At 39.2% G+C, this 25,953-nt stretch overlaps 2 protein-coding genes across 3 annotated transcripts in view; one reads left to right on the top strand and one right to left on the bottom strand.

Moving 5' to 3' along the window:
- The first annotated feature begins 2,510 nt into the window (after positions 1–2,510).
- Positions 2,511–3,599, top strand: LOC126001853 (actin-like protein 8). Its single transcript, XM_049769063.1, has one exon. It carries the CDS (start codon positions 2,511–2,513, stop codon positions 3,597–3,599), a length of 1,089 nt encoding a protein of 362 aa, XP_049625020.1.
- Positions 3,600–13,051: 9,452 nt separating this feature from the next.
- RAB3C (RAB3C, member RAS oncogene family) overlaps positions 13,052–25,953 on the bottom strand; it is a 293,040-nt gene continuing 280,138 nt past the window's right edge. For both annotated transcript variants that reach the window (XM_049768818.1, XM_049768817.1), the window contains exon 5: positions 13,052–13,752. In XM_049768818.1, coding sequence (XP_049624775.1) covers positions 13,565–13,752 — 188 coding nt within the window. In that variant the 3' untranslated portion in view covers positions 13,052–13,564. The remainder of the gene's footprint in view (positions 13,753–25,953) is intronic.

The following is a 25,953-nucleotide window of genomic DNA, read 5'->3' as shown; positions in this document are numbered from 1 at the left end:
AGTCTTATATTTATTACCTTGACCCTGATCTTAGGATTTTTGTTTGTTTTGGGATCACACCCAGCAGTGCTCAGGGGTCACTCCTGGCTCTGTGCTCAGAAGTCACTCTAGGCAGGCTCTGGGGGATGCTCCATATAGGATGCTGGGATTTAAACTGGGATCTGTCCTTTGTTGGCCGTGTGCAAGGCAAATGCCTTACTGCTGTACTATCACTCCAGCCTCTTAGGAATTTTTAATCTCTAGATCTCTTTCTACATTTTCCCTAATTTTAGAAAAGCTTAATATGAGAGGAAGTGGGTGCTGATTCTATTCTCTATTGCTGCATAACAATTTATTAACTTAAGACAAGAAACTTTATCTAAATTTCCTGTCAGAAATCCAGAAATGACTTAGCTGGTTATTTCAGGTTCAGGTCACTCACCACAATGCAATCAGGGAATTGGCTAGACTTATAGGTATCACATTTTCAATGAAAGCTGATCTTCCCTTGACTATTTTCTGGTCTATAAAGATGTGCTCCCAAGCTAAATCCCATGGACTTCAGAACTGTAAGTCAAATTCACAACATGGAAAGTAACTTCCACAGATCAAATGGCTAGTAAAGAGTGTAATCAGATAGGAGCTGCAGTCTTTTTTAAAAATTGGCCTTTGCAGAGACATTCCATAATAACTGTTGTGTTCTATTTTCAATATTTATACTTCACTCAAAGGGAGGGAACCATAGAAAAGGGTTAGAATAGGTGTAATAATGGCTCCTCTTCCATACTCCTTAATTCCTAGAGCATACGCGTGCTTTAGAGCAAAAGGGACATTGCATATATGACTATAGAGATGGAAATTATTTATATTATCCAGGTGGATTCAGTATTGAAGAAATGAAAGAAATTAGTCTGGATGATACAGGTGGAGCCAATATGATAGATTGTGCCAGCTCTTACAAGCAGCAGGTAGGGGGCCAGAGCTGGCAAGGCAATTTTCTTGCATCTCATATGGTCCCCCAAGTATTGATAGGAATAAGCCCTGACCATCACTGAAGGTGACTCCAAAACAAAACCAAGAAAAGCAATAGGAATTGGCAGAGGAACTCTTAAGTGGAAAGATATAGCTATGTGCCTTGAACAAGGCTTCAGGAGCTTACCCAAAGAAGGTGCACAGATAGGATGTGGGAGTAAAAATTACTTTACAAAGCCTACCCTGCAAGGATGTAGGTATTTCAATCTTACAAAAACAAGGAACTGGATATATTAACAACTTGATTCATCCCTATAATCTTAGATAAATAACATGCCTCTGTCAACATGCTTATTTTAGAATGGTCAGATGGATTAGACTTCTGCTTAGGGAACTGTGTGCTGATATTTGGATATTTTACATTGATGAATTTATTGTAATATATTATGACAGCACTATATACTGTTAAAATATGGGTAGTAGAGGATTGGATTATCAGAGGGCTGCCTAACACACTGAACCTGTGCAGAAAAAGTCTGTGTTTCTTGTCCATGTATAGATTATACCTGGCTCCCTGGGAATAAGGAGCTCTCTCTGCCAACCCCAACAATGAGAAAAATGAATGCAATGTCTCACCTGCACTGTTGCCAGAAAAATGGGAAAACTCATTTTCATGGTCCATCATTACAGATTAGAAATGGTCTGATGTCTGAATGTAGAATGTATTTATTTCTCCAATATTGTTTGTGGGGTTGTTTTGTGGACTGTTTCTTTGTGACGGTGTTATGGTTTAAGAAACTCCTTCTAGGACTGAATTTACATTCTCAAATGTTAAGCATAAAGTCAAGAAATAGATGTTAATTTGGGACTTAACAATTTCTGGTTGGATGAAGAACAGGGAACAGGTGGAAAACAACCCTAATGATCTTTAAAGAGCTGTCTGAACCTGGATGGGAAAAAAACCACTTATTTTCTCTATGCTTATCAAATTCATATCAATTTGTGCCATTGCCAGTTGGTTTTGTATATTCACAACATTAAACTGTGTGTGTGTGTGTGTGTGTGTGAGAGAGAGGGGGGGGGGGTGAGGGAGAGAGAGACTTGCTGTTCTGTAGTCCCTCAGTGGGCCCACCTGTACCCACCTTGCATCAAGCACCGTCACACTCTACTAGGCCCTTTAGAGCATCTCTCTCCCACCTGTCTACACTGCTTATGGGCAGTGTTGACCTGCTTCCTGGTTCATGGATCCCACTTACAACCGAGGCGCAGAACTGTGGTGGTGAACCTTGGTGCACCTGAGGTGGTTGAAGAAAGCAGCGGAAATCCACGGGCACATGTGCAGGCCCCACAGCTGGCCCCACTTTAAGGTTTCTATTCTGTGGACTCAGTAGCTATAAAGCACACACCTGCGCCCAGGTGGTCTGGGATCAGTCTTCTTTGGTCACACTCACCTCTGCGGGCAACTCCTGACCCTTCTCGTCTCCACCAGGGCGTGTCTGTGTGAGACAGAGGAGCCCCCCCAGTCTGCAGACATCCTTGAGGAGCCACGGGGCCCCAGCATGACGGAACAAACGATTGTCATAGATATCGGCTCTGGCTTTCTGAAGGCTGGTTGGAGCGGCTACAATCAGCCCCAGATGATCCAGCCGAGCATCGTGAGCTTCACGGCAAATTACGAGGGCCCCTGCTCCAGCAAGGACCGACCAAGGATGCATTTTGGCATTAATGAGCAGAACCCCGATGCCATTAGCCACCCCATCCATCAGGGCCGTATCAACAACTGGGAGGCCATGGAATTCCTCTGGTCATTTATCTTGGAGAAGCTCACGTGGAATGTGGCGGAGACTCGCGTTTTGCTCGCAGAATCCACCCTGAGGACTGCGCAGGAGCGAAAGAAGACCCTGGAGATCATGTTTGAGCGGCTGGGAGTCCATTCCATCCTGCTGGCCGACGAGCTCCAGCTGTCCCTGTTTGGGCAGGGCCTCCTCTGTGGCGCGGTGATGGACTGTGGCTTTGGCCTCACCCGGGTGCAGTGCTTTTCTCGGGGCAAACCTTTAGTGAAGACCAAGCAGGTGATGAAATGGGGGGACCAGAACATATCTACCTACCTCCTCGAAGACCTCTTTACAGAAATGGACCGTGAGAGCCAAGCGGCGAAGCTAAGGAAAGTCTCCATCATCCAGATGCAAGCCTGCCATGTGCCAGAGGAGTTTAAGTCTGTTGAGGACATGGGGCCAGACTCGGAGACAGGCAGCAACTTCCAGCTTCCTGATGGCAACTTCGTGACCCTGGGCCACAACCACAGGACAGCTCCCGAGATGTTTTTCAACCCCCATATCTTCAACTTGTCAGGGCCCAGCCTCCCCCAGGCTGTCCTCAACTCCATCAAGTCTTGCCCGATGAACTTGCAGCCGAATCTTGTCTCCAACCTCTTGGTCTGCGGTGGGGCCTCCCTCTACCGTGGCTTCACTCAGCGCCTTAATGCGATGCTGGTTCAGGAGCATTTCTCCAAGATGTACAGTAAAGTTGCTCTCCGGGCCAATTCTACCCGGAACTTTAGCGTCTGGCTCGGAGGGTCTGTGTTGGCTCATTTGTCCTCTTACAAACATAGGTGGATAAAAAAAGTAGAGTATAAGGAGCGGCTGTAACCTGCCATTGGGGAGGGTTCCAAGGCCTGACCCTCATCAGATGGCAGGGAGTACTGAGGCATGGTGAAGGGTCCTGGTAAAGTAGCTATGGGTTGGTTTTGGAATGCCAAGACCCTGGGCAACCAGGTGGGTTGAGAATTTTCTTCTTTCAGGGTAGCATTTAACCCTTGGTGGGGGGGGGGTCCAGGTGTCATCTCTGGAAAGATTCGTGGGATTTCCCCCAGGGTGTTCTATTATAGGGACAGGAGTCGCCCAGCCACCGTTTTCTCCTAGATTGTCCGACTCTTTTCAGTGGAGCAGGTTTTACCCAGAGCAAGAGAATGAATGGACTTTTCTGCTAGATATCTTGGTTTTTAACTAGGGTTTAGAGAATTATGGGGGGAAAGTGGAGATTTCTAGGTTTTTTTTTTTTTTTTTTTCTGACTATGGAAGAATTTCTGGGAGCAAGAGCTGCCTGGAATGTCCTTCTCACCCAGGCAAGAGAGTTTTGTTTTAAGTAGGAAATAAAGGTCATATAAACAACTTCTAAGTTTTTGTTTGTTTTTGGGATCACCGTGTTGATATTCAGGGCTTACTCATGGCTCTGCATTCAGGGATCACTCCTGGAAAGTACTTAAATGGACCATATGGGGTGCCAGGGAATAAACCTCTGCTCTATTGTGTGCAAGTATCTTACCTACTGTACTATCTCACCAGCTCTTTGGTTAATTTTTAATTAAAATCTTCCAGATAAAAATGTTTGGGAGAAGTCTAGACCTGAATATTCCTGTGCTGCTATTTTGAACTTATAGGTTTGTTTAGTGACACTAGTACCTATTTAGAGATAATGAATCTGATTCAGATACCTCAATGTCACTCTGGATTTCTAGTTCTTTCTTTGGAATCTTATTGGTAAGCCACTTTTAACTTGGATATCTAACGCTAGATTGTCATAACTGCTTTCTAATGCTGACATTTCTACTACTTCTTGTCCATTTACCATAAAATCTTTGTTCAAACACTCAAATCTTAAACTACATTTTTATTTAAATTCATCAAAAATTTTCATGGTAGGAAAATGAAGTCCAGGCCTTTAAAGCATTTAAGAAAAACATTAAGATGTCATCCTTGAGATTCTTTTCTTCCACTCTGTGATCACGGTCATGAATGCCTTTGAAGTTCTTCATAATTATACTATGCTGTTTGTTATACTTATGTGGTTTGCATGTGTTGATCTTATTGTTTGGAACATCTATCTACTCCAACTGTATAACTTCTTCTCTTCTGTATGTTTTAACTCTGATCTTATTTCTATCAGGAAGTGTTGAAAGATTCCTATTCTTATGTTCAAACCAGTATAATTGCCTTTTTTCTATGCTCTCACAATATTTTAGATTTAACCTTTTTATTAGCAATTATCAGAAATAATGCTGTTAGTTTCTAGGAAATTATCTTGACATAGCAATCCATATTTTTTTCCAACAATTATTTTTCTTATCAACCTCTTTGTCTTTCTTCCATTCAACAAATAAATAGGAAGCTGTAAGGAAGAGATACTACATTAAATAGAGAATATGAATTTTTGTTGTTTGTTGAAATTGCTTGAGGTTTGAAATGAACAAATAATATTATTGCTAAAGGCCTTGACAGTATAATAATATTGAGTGCAAAAAGACTATCTTCCCACCAGATGAATGAGGTTTTGGATTTGGTGGAAATGGGGATGGAACTGAGAAAAATATTAGAGGAAAACTATGAGTGGAGGAGTAACCTGATAAAAGTCCTACCATGAGGTATTTTATTTAGAAGGAATCTTTTCCAAGTCTAGCAAAAAATGTAGGAGAGAATGAGTTAGCATTCTCTCTGAGATGAGGTGCTGGGGATCAAAGTGAGTTCAGCCACAGTCAAAGCAAGTGCTTTAACTGTCTTAACCCCTATATTATCTCTCTAACCACCCCCAGCCATTCTTTATCCTAGAACTACATTTTGTAACTCTGGAATGCTGTCAGATATTCAAAGTTAACTACATAAAAGATCACAATATTGGGACGAACATCTACTAAAGTTAAATCCAAAGTTACATTTTGGAAAGCTATAGATCTAAAAGGTATCTTCACATTGTCCATCATCCATGTTCTATGTTTAGGGTGATAGAAGAATTGGAAACAGGCAACCTGGGAACAAAAATAATGGGAGATGAAAAAAAATCATCAGACTGAGGCTGAGACATTCAGGAATATAATCTCTCAGATATTTATTGTAATCTCCAAAAAAATAAAACAAGATAAATCCAAAGAACAAAAACCACTTTCTATACAGAAGTCACATACAAACTTAATGTCTAATCGAGCACATACAGTTTTTTTTTTACACAATTTCAATAAAGAGTTAAAATTTCACAAGGTGAATACATTTTTATAGCTTTAAACCCAGACAAGAGCTTCTGTGGACACATACAAAGTTTTGCTATTTTGCTGTGCAGCAGTTTTCAACTAAATATAGAGGAAAGCAGTAAGCTGTTAACTCACTAGAGGAAAGCAGTAAGCTGTTAACTCAATGTTTTCTTCAGAGCTCAACAACATAGTCATTGAGAAGGAGCCCATAGTGTCTGGTGACAGAGTAAGGCTGCATTTGAACACTCCTGATACTTTTTATGCAAAAACGAACTCCAGAAAACTCTCTGGCACACATCTGCCCGGGAAACATTGGGTTAGATATTAGACTGCATCATGGTTTGGCACATGGGCAAAATGTGAACTGCTCTAATGTGCAGTTCAAGCAATTGATAGTTTGCGTCAGAGTCTGGAGCTGCTCATCACAGAGTAATAACAAGAATTGGTTATCCCCAGGGTGATAGGATCAGAAACTGGGGACTGTGTGTGTGTGTGTGTGTGTGTGTGTGTGTGTGTGTGTGTGTGTGTGTGAGAGAGAGAGAGAGAGAGAGTAGAGAGAGAGAGAGAGAGAGAGAGAGAGAGAGAGAGAGAGAGAGAGAGAGAGAGAGAGAGATTCAGAAGGCCTTTGGGGGATTACTTATGGAAAAACAAAGCTATAGTTGCCAGCTCTGTCACCCAACAATTTATAAGGAACATTCCATGGCATTTCTCACTTGCCTAGTTCCCCATTGATTCTGGAAATTATCAGACTTTCTTCAGTAGAGGCATTCTCAACTCTTCCAGTTCTTATACATTCCCTGTGATTTTTTTTTTGTGCTCCTATATTAGAACTTCATCTAGCATTTTGATTACATAATGGCATCTTTCTCTTTGTTACTTGGTCATTAAGTTTATTGGGGATAAGCAGTATCTTTTCCCTGTTTGACTCTCCTAGTGATGAACACATCACATGCAGTTACCCTGAAGGTTGCTGTTTAACTTTTAAACACCTTTAAGTTGTCATTTTAATGTTGAGTATGTGGTTGGTTAAAAAGTATTTGGCACAAAGTTGTCTTTAACCTCCCTATTCCACCCATCTTCACATTCTTCAGTGGGGTTGAAGATGAAAATAAATTTCAGGCTGACACATTTAATATGACCACACATTCTTGGTGGTAACAAAGAGCCATTGAACCTGATTGGTTTATCTTCACATGTCAGTTTCAGGTACCTGCAATAAATAGGAATGCAGGCCTCATCTAACATGGAGATGGCTATAGTTATCTAAAATAAAATTCTCTATCATGTAGAGTGAATTAAAAATAACTTTTCCTTCTAAGGTAGTCATGATGTAACTCGTTAATTAAACAAAAAGGCAATGCACAATATTATGAGTACTTTGCTTTAAAAAACAAAAATGGCAAATAGGCATTTAAGGGAGCTGATTTACCTGAAATGTATAACATTTGGAGTGAAAATCCAACAACTAGACCCAATTAAAAATACCAGTAAAGTTCTAAACCATAGTTTATAATAACTCACTAAGGGAATTTAAGGATGAATATACAAGCCTATGATAATATGCCAAAGTGACTTAAGGATTTTGACTTTTGTTTCTTCTGCATCACCAGTGTGGACAACTGAGAATTGAAAGTGAACATATCATTATATACAATTGAAAAGAATATAAATATTTTAGGCTTGGGACTGACAGTGTTTTTGCAAATAATAAAACAGTAATGAAAAGTATCCAAATACAAGGGAAATTTTAGACATATCATATCTCAACATTTCTGAGAATGAAAGTAACTTCTCTAGATGCATTTTTTTATATATAGAAATGCACACAGTGAAGTTATCTATGTGCAGTACCTAAATTAGCCTCTTATAGAAGCAAAAGGGGAGTTGTAAACTAAAATAGGAAAATGTTTGTAAAATAAACATCTGTTTTGCCTTGAAAATAAAACCCACAATTTTCAAAGATAAAATTGATATATTTGCAGATATTAAACATTTGGTTTTATAGGAAAAATTACTTTGAAATAGGCACAGAAGAGTTTCACATGACACCAAAAATGTATTTACTGTTTACACTGCACCACTAGACACATAGAGCTACAGGTAATAATTTGAATTAAGTCACACAGCTGTCAAAGCATTTCACACACTCATTATGGTTCATTCTTTCACACTAGATTATATACATTGGATAAGTCATTAAATATTGCACTTATTGGCCCATGAACCCTCAGTTCTGAGGTGTTGAAAATAGAAAACAAATCTATTTTTATAACAAGTTTCATGCAACATTTAAGACATTTCAATTCCACAAACACCATTATATAGTTGTACATTTGGAGAGTTCCCACGGTATCACATCACATCTGACATTAACAATATTAAACAGGAAATACAGAAAGGTTTCATTCAGTATACATCCTAGGGCTGATGATATAATGCATGAAAAAATACATTGTTACAGCAAACAATCCCAGACTTCACTTTTATACAAAATATGGAATCAATGGATGTTGGTCATGCTTATGTCCCTGAAAGGCCTAGTGTCTGTGTAGCTCATAATTTGTATTTTTAAAACCAGCATTCATGACCCAAGAAACCCTTAGCTCTAACTATGAAACAGGAAATATTGCAACTAGAAAGAAAAGAAACCTATAACAAATTCTCAGTTGTCCACAATAGGGGAATATATGACACAGGTGAATGAAATGCACAGGTAACCCTCAATTTCATTTCAGCAAAGAATGACTTGTTATGAATACTGACAAGAGTCAAAAGGCCAAACAAGAGTCATTTCTATTCTTGGGCCTGTCATTCTGTAGGGATAGTGCTTTATAAAACCAAAATGATAAAAATTGAAGATATATATATATATATATATATATATATATCTTGAGTTCTAAATGAGTTTTAAAATAAGTTACCTTAAGTGTTTGTAAAATATATTTTAACTTTGCCTTCTTTGAGTAAAAATAATATGTACAAATTAAATATAATCAGTGTGAAGAAACTACTTCATAGAACTTTGAAAATGGAATCAGCTCAAGCAACGGAAAAACACTCTTTTTTCTAGCACTGAAAACATACCAGAGATGGAAATTAGAGATTTCTCTTCATAAACAATAGGCGTTGAAAGAGGCATGCCATGATCTCAAGTCAATCGCCTAAGTAAATAGTTCAACCAACCAAAGGGAAACATTGTTTGAAGTGTTAAACATTTTGGCAAAGTGTTTAAGAAACTAACATCTGTTAAAATAGCCATAAGATATTTGTTTAGACTCCCAGACTTAGTTTTTCTCAGTGGTATTCTAGTTCTCTGATCTGGAATCATTTAGGCCTCCTCCCTCTCTTACCTGTTCTTTTTTTTTTTTTTCCGGCCACACCCAATGACACTCAAGGGTTACTCTTGGCTACGTGCTCAGAAATCACTCCTTGCTTGGGGGACCATATGGGACACCAGAGTCCATCCTAGGCTAGCATGGGCCTCTCCACGCCACTGCTCCGGCCCCACTTACCTGTTCTTAAACTTCATCTCTTAACTCAATTGTGCAGATTCATCCCAGAATCTAAAACAAGTATGTCTTTAATTGGCTGTGGTAGAAAATTCACTTGAAATATAAAGGACTTTAAAAAGCTGAATCTAATAAATGCTACCTGGTTCAGCTCATCAGAAAGACAACACTTTTATCAAGCAAATTGGTAGAGCCTGGAAAGTGCACACAAATAGGAATGGATGTCTAAGCAGCTCTACATTTCTCATGAGGAGACTGGAAAGGCCATAGGGTTCTCGATCTCTGCCACATTGTCAGAGCACATGTAGTCTACACACAAAGGAACAAAGGGCTCCAAGTCATACAAACTGCTATTTAGAGAAAGGATTCTTCGGCTAGAATAACAGGCCACTTTTCAAGTATGCCACACCAAAAATACCTGAGAGCATTTTAACAGCACTAAAAAAATTATGAACATGTTGTGGTCTCAAGGGTTTCCAGTCAACTCTTAAAAAAACACAGATTTTTTTTCATGCAACTACTACCTCAGCCTAGGAATAGTTTGGTAGACTCAGGATACATTCTACAGATGCCTCAGGAGTGATTGAAGTGTGATTTAGAATATCCTTTGTGTCCATTAAAACCCATGTTCGATAAAAATGCTGCAGAAAACTACTGATTATTGATACTCCAAAATTAATGTTGTTTTATAGAAATTGTTACTAGAGAAGCTATTCTGCTTGTAAAAAAAAAACCACACACACCTGATGGTCTAGTCTCAGCAGAGATGTCTTTAAAGCGAGATATTTAAATTAATTTCTAGAAATGATCCAGATGATAAATGAAAGGACTATAATTTAATGTTGAAAATATATTTGTTTTGTATCTTATATAATTGGTCCTCTAACTCTGTAAAATTTATACTTCCCTTTTAATATAATAAAACAATGGAGCTTTCTATCATAGCATTTATTTCTTCCTGGAAAAAAATTAGCACTTATTTACCCAGCAACCAAGACTTTCAAAGTTTGTCCATTCTGTAGAAACTGTTCAGTGGGAACTGTTCAGCAGCTATGGGCTGATTCACTAGCCTGAGGCAGTTTTTGTTAGAAATCCATACCTGGGCCCGGAGAGATAGCACAGCGGCGTTTGCCTTGCAAGCAGCCGATCCAGGACCAAAGGTGGTTGGTTCGAATCCCGGTGTCCCATATGGTCCCCTGTGCCTGCCAGGAGCTATTTCTGAGCAGACAGCCAGGAGTAACCCCTGAGCACCGCCGGGTGTGACCCAAAAACCAAAAAAAAAAAAAAAAAAAAAAAAGAAATCCATAGCTGTGATGCTTACTTTTAAGTTGCCAATTTAGAATTTAGGAAATGTCATGCACTTTCTTATCACCCCAAAGTGAAATACTGATGCACTCTCAGGCATGACAACTGTAATGAAATAAATTCAAGTTCAATTTTTAAACAGTAAGAAGAATTAAAAGTATCAACACCAAAGACCATGGTAGAATTCTGATCAAATATTTGGAGCTTTGTTACGAAAACTAATTGGAGGAGTAGGGTATTGAGATGAGGTGCCTGAAGAAGAATTCATAATGGAAGCAGAGATTGTCAAATTATCTGTCAAATATTAGAAGAAGGAATTTACCAACACAAGCACACACTATTAAAGACTTGATTATACCACAATACAACCTGAATATTTGAGTTCTTGGCAGATGTAGACAAATGTGGAGGAGGTATGTTATGTAGGTCAAAACATCTGAGGAACCTAATAGCTACAGTGCTGCTATAATTTATGTTCCCGTTTGACATCATCAGAAGTTAAGTAACTTCTGGAGTGGTTCTTTTTTTTTTTTTTTTTGACCAGTTTTATTTATTGGGATCTCTTGGTGAGATTAAGAATGGAGCATGTTCTCTATCCACATGATTTAGAGCAGAAATAAGAAAAATTTTATCTGTAATGATCATTCCTAAAACCTTCTCAATGAAAGTCATTCAAGAATGGGAATAGATTCCACTAGCAGTGAGGACCAAGGGAGAAAGTATAGAATGTTCCTTCATAACCACACTTGAGTTGACTGGCATCACACTTCCCTGACTGGCACCAAGACAGCTGAACTCTAGTAAATTTGACAGAGCATTATTTGGGTTAGACCTTCTAATGACTGCACTAATTAGGAGCACTGGAAACCAAATCTACAATAAAATGGTTTATAAGAGAGCAAAACGAGTCTTTGCTTTGTATTTTTCTTTCTTTCTTTCTTTCTTTCTTTTTTTTTTTTTCACATTACAAAAACACCTACCAAGGTCTTAACTACCTGAAGGGCCAGAGGAATAGCACAGAAGCAGATAAAACATTTGCCTTGCAAGTGGCATTGTATAATATCCCTCAACCCTGCTAGGAGTTTTTTTTGAGAGCAGAGCCAGGAGTAAGCCCTGAGTGTTGTTGAGTGTGGCCCAAAATAAAAATAAACAACAAAACCCATCTGAAACAGCATATCTGAAGCCCTTGATATCTGTATGAATTTACGGAGTAGGACTAGTAATGAGGACAGAAGGTTCTCTTGGCTTTGAGAGTAATAGCTATATCACTGATCCTGGCCACATGCTAGTCCAGTGATAGGAATATTACAGTGCCACACAAAACAAGTCTTATGCAACTAAATTTGCTTTCAAACAAATTTTGTTTCTCATCTCGGCCCACCTCTTTTCCTTCATTTTTATTTTTGTGCTATTTTAAAGCTAGTTACCCCACAAATATGGAATAAAACAATGTTTTGTTTATTAAGCTTAGGCTTAATGGAGGTAAAGCTTGCAGAGTGCTAACGTAGAAATTTACCACCAATTAGTTCATATTATGGTGAAAAATGACATTTTAAAACCTACCAAATGATCTTATATATTATTTTTGTTTTTGTTTTTGTGCCATAGTGGGAGGTTACTCCCAAAGGGGTTACTCCTGGTTCTGCACTGAGAAATTACTCTTGGCAGTGCTCAGGGAATGATATGGGATGCCGGGTACTGAACATGGGATCTGGTACATATTGCTCTGACCCCAATCTTTTTGCCACCACCATTCCAATTTTATAATTTTTATTTTATAATTAAGATGACTTAGATGCCTGGCTTATAGACATTTATTTTCCAAAGATATCTTCAAATGTTTCACCAATAAACCTGACCCACTAAATCTATATTCAATAATTTCATGGGCAGAATCTCTAATAAAAAGAAATAGTTAGCATTTTAAAATGTATTTAATTAGATATCTATTTAAATATCTTTGAGGTGGCTACCAAGATAAAAGATAAGGTCCACTTTAAGGTGTGCTAATTTGATATCTGCCCGACAGGGCCTGTTCTCTTCTTAAAAAGGCCCAGCTCTAAGTGATAGTGGTTGGTGTCATAGATGTTCAGTTTCCTCTAATGATTGGGGAAAACATTCCTGGGTAAAGAGCCCAGCTTATTTAAATCTAATTCCAGTTTTCTAAATAGCAATATTTAGAAATATTTAAAAATATTTCAAGAATATTTAAAGACGATACTTCAATTTCTTTAGTAATAATGGTCTTCTTGGTTACTAAGACTGAAAAACAGTCATCTTTTCTTAGTAGTAATGTGTCTGGAACCAAGAAAATTTCCCTAATAAGTATTATTTTGACTTGGTTTTCAATGAAGAGTAAAGCAGATAATGTATCCTGAGATTTCCCAGTGCTCACAAGCAATTTTCTTGGTTACAGTCCATACTATAAATAATGTCACTTGAATCCATGGCACAAAGTTAGTAGTAAAATTATATTCAGAGGTTCCAGCAGTAGCTTTTTCAGAGTTGAAACCAGAAACCAAAAAAAAAAAAAAAATGCCTAGAAGACAAATAACAAATCACATGCAATACCAGATGTTATAGTCCTTACAAACTTAAGATCACATATTTGCCACATATTTAACACGGAAATCTCCCCCAAACTGAACACATGGATGAGCCTTTGACATCAAAGATTTTCCTTGATTATTAGGCAGTATCAATGAAGGCTAATTGACCACTTAGAAAGGCTGTTTGTTGGCAACCAAGCCCCCTGGAGCTGCCTGAGCACGTGGGGGCATTAACAGCCACAGTTGGGTTGTGGTGGAGGGGGGGTTTCTTTGAGTCTTGTGTTCTGCTTTGCGGCAGTGATGGCTGGGTCGGTCTCCAAACTCTCTGACATTTTATCGCAGATGATATCCACCAGCCGCTCAAAGGTCTGCTTGACGTTAATGTTATCCTTGGCACTTGCTTCAAAAAATTCAAATCCTGGAAGAAACAGAAGCACATGGTCACTTTATACCCCTGAAATGACAATGAATCTTGCTCACAATTATGAATGGTGATACGAGGTTTCATTTGAGAGGGGGTAGAAAGTGCCATTTGAGGCAAATGGTTTCAACTGGTTTCACCCACTATCAGAAAGGTGATTTGATTTGTAGGTTGTTTTGAAATGAAGGACTGTTATCTTTCTATAAGTAAATAATAATTGTATAGGTATTATAAATAACATTTTATCTGTCAAATCATACTTATGTATAATTGACTTTCAGAGGCTAGGAGGACTTGCAGTTTGCATCCTATTAACTGAAAACAAGTGTTCTAAGAGAGGGAGTTATCAAGAGAGGGAGTTCGTGTCTTATTCTTATTATTTGTGCTATCATGTCTGAATAGACTAAAAACTTCTCTGCAAGACGTAGTAATGGCAGCACTGAGAATCCTTACAGCGCGGCTGTTTATTACACCACTATTTCCTCTCCACAGGAACTTACCTTATTTCCCTGGTAATCTTTCCTACAATTGGCATTATTTGTACTTTCTTTCCTTATTTCGATGCAAATGATTTTTCAATAATTTAAGCCTTAGAAGACCTTATATGTATATTCTACTGCAAAAGGATCTGCTAAACTCATACTCAGAAACCAGTTCCAACTTTTTTCCCATGTCTGCCCCGTGGCTCAAGGAAGGCTTGGGAGAATGAGCTTTGAGGAAACTTCCAGTATGCAAGCAGACACAAGGTGGCACTAAAGAACCACCGAATCTACTTTAAACATGCTTCAACCTTCTTTCACAAATTTGAGTCCCGTTAGCTTAACAGCCCTCCAGGGCTTTGCATAACCTCTGCATCTATCCACAGCTGCTGATTAGTTTTCCAGAGCTGCTGTTATCTAGCAGCACAGTATTTTCATTTTTTTTTACCATCATCTGGGAAAGGACATGATACATTTCAAATGAGATGCCAGAATTATAAGAAGATATAAAATGCAGTGACATTCCCCATGCCTATTGATGTGCATTGTACCTGGGCCAAAGCAGCCTGAGTAGACTGCTCCATACACAATCCTATCACTCTATTGTCTGCATTCACATTCCACTGGCAGCTCTGCCTGTCAGTTGCCATGACAACCTCCCTGCTAGGCCAACTAGGGATTGCTCTGGTCCATTCAAGGGATGTTGATTTAGAATGTGTTGGGCTGAGCACAGAAATGCTTTTCTAATCCATTGTGCATTTTACACCCTATAAATCCTTCTGGTTACATCTGGCCCTATCTCAGAGGAGCCACATGGATGCAGAATGATTAAATCATGTGATTTCATCTCAGCTCTGGGGACCAAAAAAGATAGAATCTTTTACTGTTTTGTATCTGTGTTCAAATTCCTGATAATTTTTTTTCTTAAGGTAGGCATTTCTGTGCTAATTTAGTCATGAAACTATTTAGCTAAATGATCATATTTGAGCCTGAATTTTTCTAGCTACTCTGAACTCTATTGTTAAAATCCAAATGAATGATTGTAGGATTCAAACTGAAGGGACATCAGTAGAGTTATTTTTTTAAATTAATGGTGATATGCACAATGAACATTACTCAGCAGCAGTAAGATAAAATCTTGCAGTTCCCTGTACTATTGATATCAAGGTAATAAGTGAAATGAGCAAGGGAAAGAAGGACAAAACTACACAATCTCACGTATTTTATTTTTGTGTCTTTTGGGCCATACACAGTGGTACCCAGGGATCACTCCTGGCAGACTCAGAGGATCATGAGGGATGCTGGGGATTGAACCTGGGCCAGTCACATAAAAGGCAAATGCATTACTCGCTGTTTTATTGCTCATACTCCTCATCAGTGGTTTATAGGTAAATAATAGAAGTATTGAACAATAACAAACCCTTGGCCTTAGATTAGAAAAATCAGTTTATCAGGTAGTGGGTGGTAAAGAGGTGGACAGTGTAAAGGGAGTAAAGTTGTTTATCAAATGTGAAATGTTAATACTGTTGTAACTACATCACCTACACTATATCAATATTATTTTTATGGTGGATGTTTCAAATGTCTTTGGTTTACATAGTTCTTTCATTTTTCACTTCGGACAGTACTCATGTAGCTCTTACATTCTGTATTTTTTTTATCCACAGATAATGTCATTTAGCATTAAAATTTCTCCTTCACAATGCTCCCACACATATTTTATTTCTGAATTAAAAAGTATTAATTGTGATGCTATAATTTACAGTATTGTTAATAATTATTTTCTAAGCTCATAATTGCAATACCACACCCACTTAATTACATGCATGGATCAGTTGTCCACTTGTGTTGACTTTGACTTTTTATTGCTTACCTGGCTGTCCACACACATTTTAAAGGAAGAAAATATGTATTTAACCATAGTGATAAAATGTCACAAATGTTACTCCTTATGGAGATATCTGTAGGTAATTAAGAAATGGTTATGTCATGATACCAAATCCACTGAAGAAGAATCTTAAATGAGGTATAAAGGACAAAATATAGAATTTGGTACAAGATTTCTTTTCTTAGGGTTTTTTTTTGGGGGGCATACCCAACAGTGGTCAGGAATTAGTCCTGGTGATAATCAGGAACTAGATGAGATACCAGGGATTGGACCTGGGTCAGCCATGTGCAAGGCAAATGCTATATCTGCTGAATATCACTCCAGCTTTCCCCCATAATACTTCATTTGTAACTTCACTAGTACTTTTCTAGCATTTGTTAATGTAATATACTGAATTTAGAAGGTATCCTAAAAAAGAATTCATTATTGAGAAAGACTGGCAATCTGTGCAAACCTTTGTCAATTGTTTCCTGAAGCAGACAGGCAGATAGGGAAAGAACCTCCAAAGCAATGAGTTCTTGGAATATAATAAAACCAAGAGATGAGATTTGATTTAATGGGATTTATTTAATCTTTGATAAGAGTTTCACCTGGAGATGTTGCAGGCCCAAAGAAGAAAGATGGTGGGCCCCTTACCAAGTAAAGCTCCATTGGGAAAAAAGGCCAGGAAAGGAATATCAAAGATCATCAATTATCCCCTGGCAACTACCCTAACAACAGGACTCTTAGGGAGAAAGCCCCATGTGGGGAAGGTAGGGAGAAACCCTATAAAATTCAGCAAGGTATAAAGAAGAAGTGTACAAGTGTTGTTTCCAGCAGATGATTGTGGTGTCTGCACAAACATGATGCCTGTATCTCCCCTGTTGAGATGTGGTCTTTCATGCTTGGGCTCTCTGTGCCTTTGGAGAAGCTTTACTCTCTCTTGAGCATATTACTCACTACTCTCTCTCTTTCTTATTCTTCCCCTCCCTTTCTTCAGTACTTCTGAATAAAATTTGTTTTTACTTCACTGCTCCTGGAATTCTTTTCTGTAAGGGAAGGCAATGAACCTGAAAGACCAGGGCTAGAACTAGGACGGACTTTTCTTTTCCTGTAAAGAGCAAATTATTTGTTCCAGTCTGAGTCCATGGCTCCCTGAGAAAAATCTCAGGTGGTGGGGATTAAGTTCCATATTGGGAACAATATGTGGATGTCATGTATAACTTGAAGGCTGCCTAGTGGGGCTGGTGGGATGTGCCATCCAGTCTGCTCACTGCAGATTATATCAGTCACAGGGTGGCAGAGACAGGGAGAAAGAAAGTGGTATATTTCCTTCTGGGGCTGCTGCCTCTCTCTTTCCCACTTCTCATAAATCATTTGGTGACCTTCCCGGACATCATTTCTCTTTATCTGAGTTGCCTGTTATGCTGGAGTGTGTTATACCAACAACTAGGAAGCTCTCAGCATCTTGGCCTTAATCTTGAAACTCAGATAAATAAGACATTATCATGATTATATTATTATGTCATCATAATCATTATCATTATTATTCTTTTGGACACCCACCCAACAGCATTCAGGGGCTAATCCTGGCTCTGCACTCAGAAATTGCTCCTGGTAGGCTTGGGAGACTATATAAGATGCCAGAAATTGTACCCAATTGAACTCAGGTTGCTGGCTGGGTGCAAGGCAAACACCCTACCTGCTGTGCTATTGCTCCAGCTTCTAGAAAATACCTTATTAAAATAGCATAAAATAAGAATATTTATCCCATGTGATTAGAGAAAATGCCACTATATAGTGGGGAGTAGAGATATGTAAGCTATGTGGTATATAGTTATATAATTAAATATATATTATATATCCCATAAAATTGTTTGAATGTAGACTTAACACAGTCATTGGACCAACTGAAATTTAATGATTTCAAAGGTACTCTAACTTGTGCTGCTTAAAAGTCAGCACAATTCTGTTTTTATTTGGAATTATAGATATAAAGGCTCTGGTAATTTGCCTTATCCTCATTGAATAGGTATTCTGTTCAGCATAAAACATTAAGTATAAAATCAACATTTTGGATTTAACTTGTCTGGGTTTAGGAAAAACAGAGTTAATTAAATGTCTATGGAAATATCAACATTCTTACGCAATAAGCTATATATGACCACTTATGCCCCTTTCCTATGTGTGCCTAGGTGGATTTATTTAATTGCCTAAGTCAGTGGTTCTCAAACTATGGCCCGCTGGCCACATATTGTATTTGTATCTGTTTTGTTTCTTCATTGCAAAATAAGATATATGCAGTGTGCATAAGAATTCGTTCATGGCAAAAGCTGGCTCCCTGTGTGTGACACCAGGCGGGGAAAATCCGCGAAAGTACACCGGCCCAGTGGGGCTCAGCTGTGAAAGACTGTGAGTGTGACCTGTCTATGTCTGTCTACTGTCCTCTTGTGTGAAACTCTTGCGAGTGGGGCAAAAAGAGCCTCCAGAAACCTCGCTCGCCCAGACGCCATTTTCAGGGAGGGACTTCAGAGCATAAAAGCCGGCTATCCTTTGCAAAAGCTGGCTCCCTGTGTGTGACAACAGGCGGGGAAAATCCGCGAAAGTACACCGGCCCAGTGGGGCTCAGCTGTGAAAGACTGTGAGTGTGACCTGTCTATGTCTGTCTACTGTCCTCTTGCGTGAAACTCTTGCGAGTGGGGCAAAAAGAGCCTCCAGAAACCTCGCTCGCCCAGACGCCATTTTCAGGGAGGGACTTCAGAGCATAAAAACCGGCTATCCTTTGCAAAAGCTGGCTCCCTGTGTGTGACACCAGGCGGGGAAAATCCGCGAAAGTACACCGGCCCAGTGGGGCTCAGCTGTGAAAGACTGTGAGTGTGACCTGTCTATGTCTGTCTACTGTCCTCTTGCGTGAAACTCTTGCGAGTGGGGCAAAAAGAGCCTCCAGAAACCTCGCTCGCCCAGACGCCATTTTCAGGGAGGGACTTCAGAGCATAAAAGCCGGCTATCCTTTGCAAAAGCTGGCTCCCTGTGTGTGACACCAGGCGGGGAAAATCCGCGAAAGTACACCGGCCCAGTGGGGCTCAGCTGTGAAAGACTGTGAGTGTGACCTGTCTATGTCTGTCTACTGTCCTCTTGCGTGAAACTCTTGCGAGTGGGGCAAAAAGAGCCTCCAGAAACCTCGCTCGCCCAGACGCCATTTTCAGGGAGGGACTTCAGAGCATAAAAACCGGCTATCCTTTGCAAAAGCTGGCTCCCTGTGTGTGACACCAGGCGGGGAAAATCCGCGAAAGTACACCGGCCCAGTGGGGCTCAGCTGTGAAAGACTGTGAGTGTGACCTGTCTATGTCTGTCTACTGTCCTCTTGCGTGAAACTCTTGCGAGTGGGGCAAAAAGAGGCTCAGAGGAGCACGGCCGCTCCGCTTCGCTACGCGGCCGTGCACTCTTTCTAAGGAAAGAACTCCATTGCAACAAGAAGGAAAAATCACACTAAGAACGGCGCTATATCACAGAAGCAAACATTTCTCTCTGGACTGTCTTCTCTGTTACATGCTCGGGCCTAAGATTTGACCCAGTGTGAGGCTTCATCCACGGAGGACTCCCCTCCCTTAGAGGCAAGTCAGCCCATCCAGAAAGGGAGGAGCCAGAGGAGTGTGCTGCCTACATCATATAGACAATGAATACCACTACAACACGTAGAAAAACCCACAATACAAATGTGACAATGGGGAAACAGCGCAGGCCAGCATCAGACATAGAGAATGAAGATGACAATTCTGAGGACCAGATAATGACTGAACAACTAATCAACCTCTCAGATAAGGACTTTAGACTAGCAATATGGAAGGTGCTCAACAGACTCCAAGAAACCATGGATCGAGTTGAACAGAACACTAATAAGAACCAAGAAAATATGAAGGCAGAAATGACAAAACTCCAAACTGAAATAACATGTCAACTAACAGGCCTGAAAAACTCAGTAAACGAAGTGAATGACAAAATGGATAAGCTCTGGGACAGGGTATCAGAAGCTGAGAATAGACTTGGTGCTGTGGAAGATGAGATACATAACAATTCCATACAGCAGGAGAGATTGGACAAAAAACTTAAAGCAAATGAGCAGACAATGGAAAAATTAGTCAAAGAATGGGAACAGACGAAAATAGAAGTCTATGATAAGATCAACAGAAACAACTTAAGAATCATTGGAGTCCCAGAGACCCAGGAAGAAAATTTCCAGGAAGAATCAATGGTCAAGAACATCATTAAAGAGAAAATTCCAGAGCTAAAGAATATATGTGATCAAATCCTGCATGCCCGAAGAGTACCAACCAAAAGAGACCCCAGAAAAACCACCCCAAGACACATCCTAGTCACAATGACAAATCCCACAGATAGAGACAGAATTCTGAAAACAGCAAGATCAAAAGGGGAAATCATGTTCAAGCAAGCTTCCCTGAGATTTACAGCAGACCTGTCACCAGAAACGCTCAATGCCAGAAAGCAGTGGTGGGATATTGTGACAAGACTGAATGAAATGAATGCTTCACCCAGAATACTATACCCAGCAAAACTCACTTTCCGGTTTGATGGAAGAATACATGGTTTCACAGACAAAAAACAGCTCAGAAACTTCACAGACACAAAACCAGTCTTAAGAGAAAAACTGAAAGACCTAATCTAAGACAAGACTACCCAAAAGACACACCAAATTTTGAAATAAAGATGGCGTTAAATCCCAGGACAATTCTTTCTCTCAACGTCAATGGACTAAATGCACCAGTTAAGAGACACAGAGTGGCTAAATGGATCAAAAAACTCAATCCAACCTTCTGCTGCCTACAAGAAACGCACCTGAATAGTCAGAACAAACATAGACTCAAAATAAAAGGCTGGAGAAAAGTTATCCAAGCAAACAACACCCATAAAAAAGCTGGAGTGGCCATACTAATATCAGATAATGCAAACTTTATACTCAGGAAGGTTGTAAGGGACAAAGACGGACATTTTATATTAATCAAGGGGTACGTAGAGCAGGAAGAATTCACTCTCCTAAACATATATGCACCGAATGAGGGGCCAGCAAAATATTTAATACAACTGCTGACAAATCTGAAAAATAATATCAACAACAACACAATAATTGTGGGGGACCTAAACACGGCTTTGTCAACACTGGACAGGTCAACCAGACTGAAACCCAACAAGAATATACTAGACCTGAGGAGAGAAATGGAAGAAAGAGGCCTAGTGGATATATATAGGACACTCCATCCCCAGAAACCTGGATACACATTCTTCTCCAATGTACATGGGACATTCTCCAGGATAGACTACATGCTGGCACATAAAACATACCTCCATAAGATCAAGAGGATAGAAATTTTGCAGACTACCTTCGCTGACCACAAGGCTCTGAAATTATTTGTGAACTCCAAAGGGACTCAGAAGAAACACTTTAACACCTGGAAGTTAAACAGCCTCATGCTCAATAACCAGTGGGTCCGAGATGAAATCAAGGAGGAAATAAAAAGGTTCCTGGAAACAAATGACAATAAAGACACAAACTCTCAGAACTTATGGGACACAGCAAAAGCAGTACTGAGAGGAAAATTTATAGCTTTGCAAGCACACATCAGGAAGGAAGAAGGAGCTTACCTGAGTAGCTTAATGACACAGCTAATAGAACTAGAAAATGCTCAACAAAAGGACCCAAGAACAGGAAGACAGAAGGAAATAACAAAGCTGAGAGCAGAAATCAACGAAGTGGAAACTCAAAAAACAATCCGAAAGATCAACAAAAGCAGAAGTTGGTTCTTTGAAAAAATAAACAAGATTGATAGACCACTGGCAAACCTAACAAAGAAAGAGAGAGAGAGAAACTTGATAACTCGTATCAGGAATGAAAAAGGAGAGATCACTACTGATATGACAGAGATTCAAAGGGTAATCAGAAACTACTTTGAAAAACTCTACGCCACTAAAAATGAGAACCTGGAAGAAATGGATAAATTCTTGGACTCTTATAATCTTCCACGGTTGAAGGAAGAGGATGTAGCATATCTAAACACCCCCATCACCATTGATGAAATTAAAACAGTAATCAAATGTCTGCCGAAAAACAAAAGGCCCAGGTCCAGATGGATTCACTAATGAATTCTATCAAACTTTCCAAGAGGAACTACTGCCAATCTTGGCAAGACTCTTTCATGAAATTGAACAAACAGAAACACTTCCAAATAGCTTTTATGAAGCCAACATCACCTTGATACCTAAACCAGACAGAGACGCTACCAAAAAAGAAAATTACAGACCAATATCACTGATGAATGCAGATGCAAAGATCCTCAACAAAATCCTGGCAAATAGGATTCAATGCCTCATTAAGAAGATCATCCACTACGATCAAGTAGGTTTCATCCCAGGAATGCAAGGCTGGTTTAACATCCGTAAATCTATCAACATAATACACAACATCAATAACAAGAAAAATAAAAACCACATGATCATATCAATAGATGCAGAGAAAGCATTTGATAAGGTCCAACACCCATTCTTGATCAAAACTCTCAGCAAGATGGGAATGGAGGGAACCTTTCTCAATATAGTGAAGGCCATCTACCACAAGCCAGTGGCAAATATTATCCTCAATGGAGAAAAACTGAAAGCCTTCCCTCTAAATTCTGGCACAAGACAAGGCTGTCCTCTCTCACCACTCCTATTCAACATAGCACTGGAAGTACTTGCTATAGCGATTAGGCAAGAAAAGGATATCAAGGGAATCCAGATAGGAAAGGAAGAAGTCAAGCTCTCACTGTTTGCAGATGACATGATACTCTACTTAGAAAACCCTAAAGACTCTATCAAAAAGCTTCTAGAAACAATAGACTCATATAGCAAGGTGGCAGGCTACAAAATTAACACACAAAAATCAATGGCCTTTCTATACACCAACAGTAATAAAGAAGAAATGGACATTAAGAAAACAACCCCATTCACAATAGTACCACACAAACTCAAATATCTTGGAATCAACTTGACTAAATATGTGAAGGACCTATACAAAGAAAACTATAAAACTCTGCTCCAAGAAATAAGAGAGGACACACGGAAATGGAAACACATACCCTGCTCATGGATTGGCAGGATTAACATCATCAAAATGTCAATACTCCCCAAGGCATTATACAGATTTAATGCCATCCCTCTAAAGATACCCATGACATTCTTCAAAGAAGTGGATCAGACACTTTTGAAATTCATTTGGAACAATAAACACCCTCGAATAGCTAAAGCAATCATTGGGAAAAAGAATATGGGAGGAATTACTTTTCCCAACTTTAAACTGTACTACAAAGCAACAGTTATCAAAACAGCATGGTATTGGAATAAGGATAGGTCCTCAGATCAGTGGAATAGGCTTGAATACTCAGAAAATGTTCCCCAGAGATACAACCATCTAATTTTTGATAAAGGAGCAGGAAATCCTAAATGGAGCAGGGAAAGCCTCTTCAACAAGTGGTGTTGGCACAATTGGATAGCCACTTGCAAAAAATTAAACTTAGACCCCCAGCTAACATCATGTACAAAGGTAAAATCCAAATGGATTAAAGACCTCGATATCAGCCCCAAAACCATAAGATATATAGAACAGCACATAGGCAAAACACTACAGGACATTACAGGCATCTTCAAGGAGGAAACTGCACTCTCCAAGCAAGTGAAAGCAGAGATTAACAGATGGGAATATATTAAGCTGAGAAGCTTCTGCACCTCAAAGGAAATAGTGCCCAGGATACAAGAGCCACCCACTGAGTGGGAGAAACTATTCACCCAATACCCATCAGATAAGGGGCTAATCTCCAAAATATACAAGGCACTGACAGAACTTTACAAGAAAAAAACATCTAACCCCATCAAAAAATGGGGAGAAGAAATGAACAGACACTTTGACAAAGAAGAAATACGCATGGCCAAAAGACACATGAAAAAATGTTCCACATCACTAATCATCAGGGAGATGCAAATCAAAACAACGATGAGATACCACCTCACACCCCAGAGAATGGCACACATCACAAAGAATGAGAATAAACAGTGTTGGCGGGGATGTGGAGAGAAAGGAACTCTTATCCACTGCTGGTGGGAATGCTGTCTAGTTCAACCTTTATGGAAAGCGATATGGAGATTCCTCCAAAAACTGGAAATCGAGCTCCCATACGATCCAGCTATACCACTCCTAGGAATATACCCTAGGAACACAAAAATACAATACAAAAACCCCTTCCTTACACCTATATTCATTGCAGCTCTATTTACCATAGCAAGACTCTGGAAACAACCAAGATGCCCTTCAACAGATGAATGGCTAAAGAAACTGTGGTACATATACACAATGGAATATTATGCAGCTGTCAGGAGAGATGAAGTCATGAAATTTTCCTATACATGGATGTACATGGAATCTATTATGCTGAGTGAAATAAGTCAGAGAGAGAGAGAAAAACGCAGAATGGTCTCACTCATCTATGGGTTTTAAGAAAAATGAAAGACACCCTTGTAATAATAATTTTCAGACACAAAAGAGAAAAGAGCTGGAAGTTCCAGCTCACCTCAGGAAGCTCACCACAAAGAGTGATGAGTTTAGTTAGGGAAATAACTACATTTTGAACTGTCCTAATATTGAGAATGTATGAGGGAAATGTAGAGCCTGTTTAGGGTACAGGCGGGGGTTGGGTGGGGAGGAGGGTGACTTGGGACTTGGGTGATGGGAATGTTGCACTGGTGATGGGTGGTGTTCCTTTTATGACTGAAACCCAAACACAATCATGTATGTAATCAAGGTGTTTAAATAAAAAAAAATTAAAAAAAAAAAAAAAAAAAAAAAAGAATTCGTTCATAAGTTTTGTTTTTACTATAGTCAGACCCTCCAATGGTCTGAGGGACAGTGAACTGGCCCCCTATTTAAAAAGTTTGAGGTAACTTCTATCTACAAAATAAAAAGCTTCAACCTAGATTTTTTTTAACAATCTCCACTGTGACTTTACTGTTAGAATTTATCACTATTATTTTCAAATTTCTCTATCCTCAGGTTCATACACAACCACCATCAGCAGAAAGCCAGTGACACCAAGGTAACAGTCTTATAAAACTGCAGATCATTTACAGATTACTAGGGAGAGCAGGAGGTTTGGAAGATCTAATAAGTGGTCCAAGGTCATAGAGAAAGTTGACTGTGAAGGCCAACAGATGCCTCTTGATAAATAGGCTACTGATTTAACTTCAAGCCATGGACACCTGTCCCTCAGACATCATCTGGTATTTATAATTTCAGCATACAAGGGCATCTTTGTCAATGAGCACTTTCAGTTAACCATAAAAGCTATTGTATTTTCCTCATCAGAACTTTTCTGATGAGAAATTCTTTCTTTCTGAAATAATTCTTTCTGAATTAATCTGAACTAAAGCAACATTAGTTCTGAGATGGATGACTCCTAAGCCATATAGGTGGTTTATTAACTGAAATAGTATGCAGTAGTACAGAACCATATACTATGGGTTATTCAGTCAGGAGAAGAAAATCTATTTAGAAAATATGGATGACCCTGAGGGTGCTATGCTAAATGAAGTCAGACATATTAGATCATATTATATGTATCTATGTGGAATCTTTAAAAACTGAAGTCACACCTTTAAAACACAGATCAGTGATTGCTAGAGGGGTCAGTAAAATGGGTAAAGGGGTAAAAAATCAAGTTATAGTTATACACTGCAATTGAAAGGATGTCCTTTTACACAGCTGGTGTAGATATAAAATGTAACAGTGTCTTTGTAAAACAGCCTGTCAGTTTC

This window comes from Suncus etruscus, chromosome 2 (genome assembly GCF_024139225.1).
Source record: "Suncus etruscus isolate mSunEtr1 chromosome 2, mSunEtr1.pri.cur, whole genome shotgun sequence".
In the NCBI taxonomy this organism is placed as follows: domain Eukaryota; kingdom Metazoa; phylum Chordata; class Mammalia; order Eulipotyphla; family Soricidae; genus Suncus; species Suncus etruscus.
The sequence above is the reverse complement of the archived record's forward strand: the minus strand, read 5'-3'. Positions and strand labels throughout refer to the sequence as shown.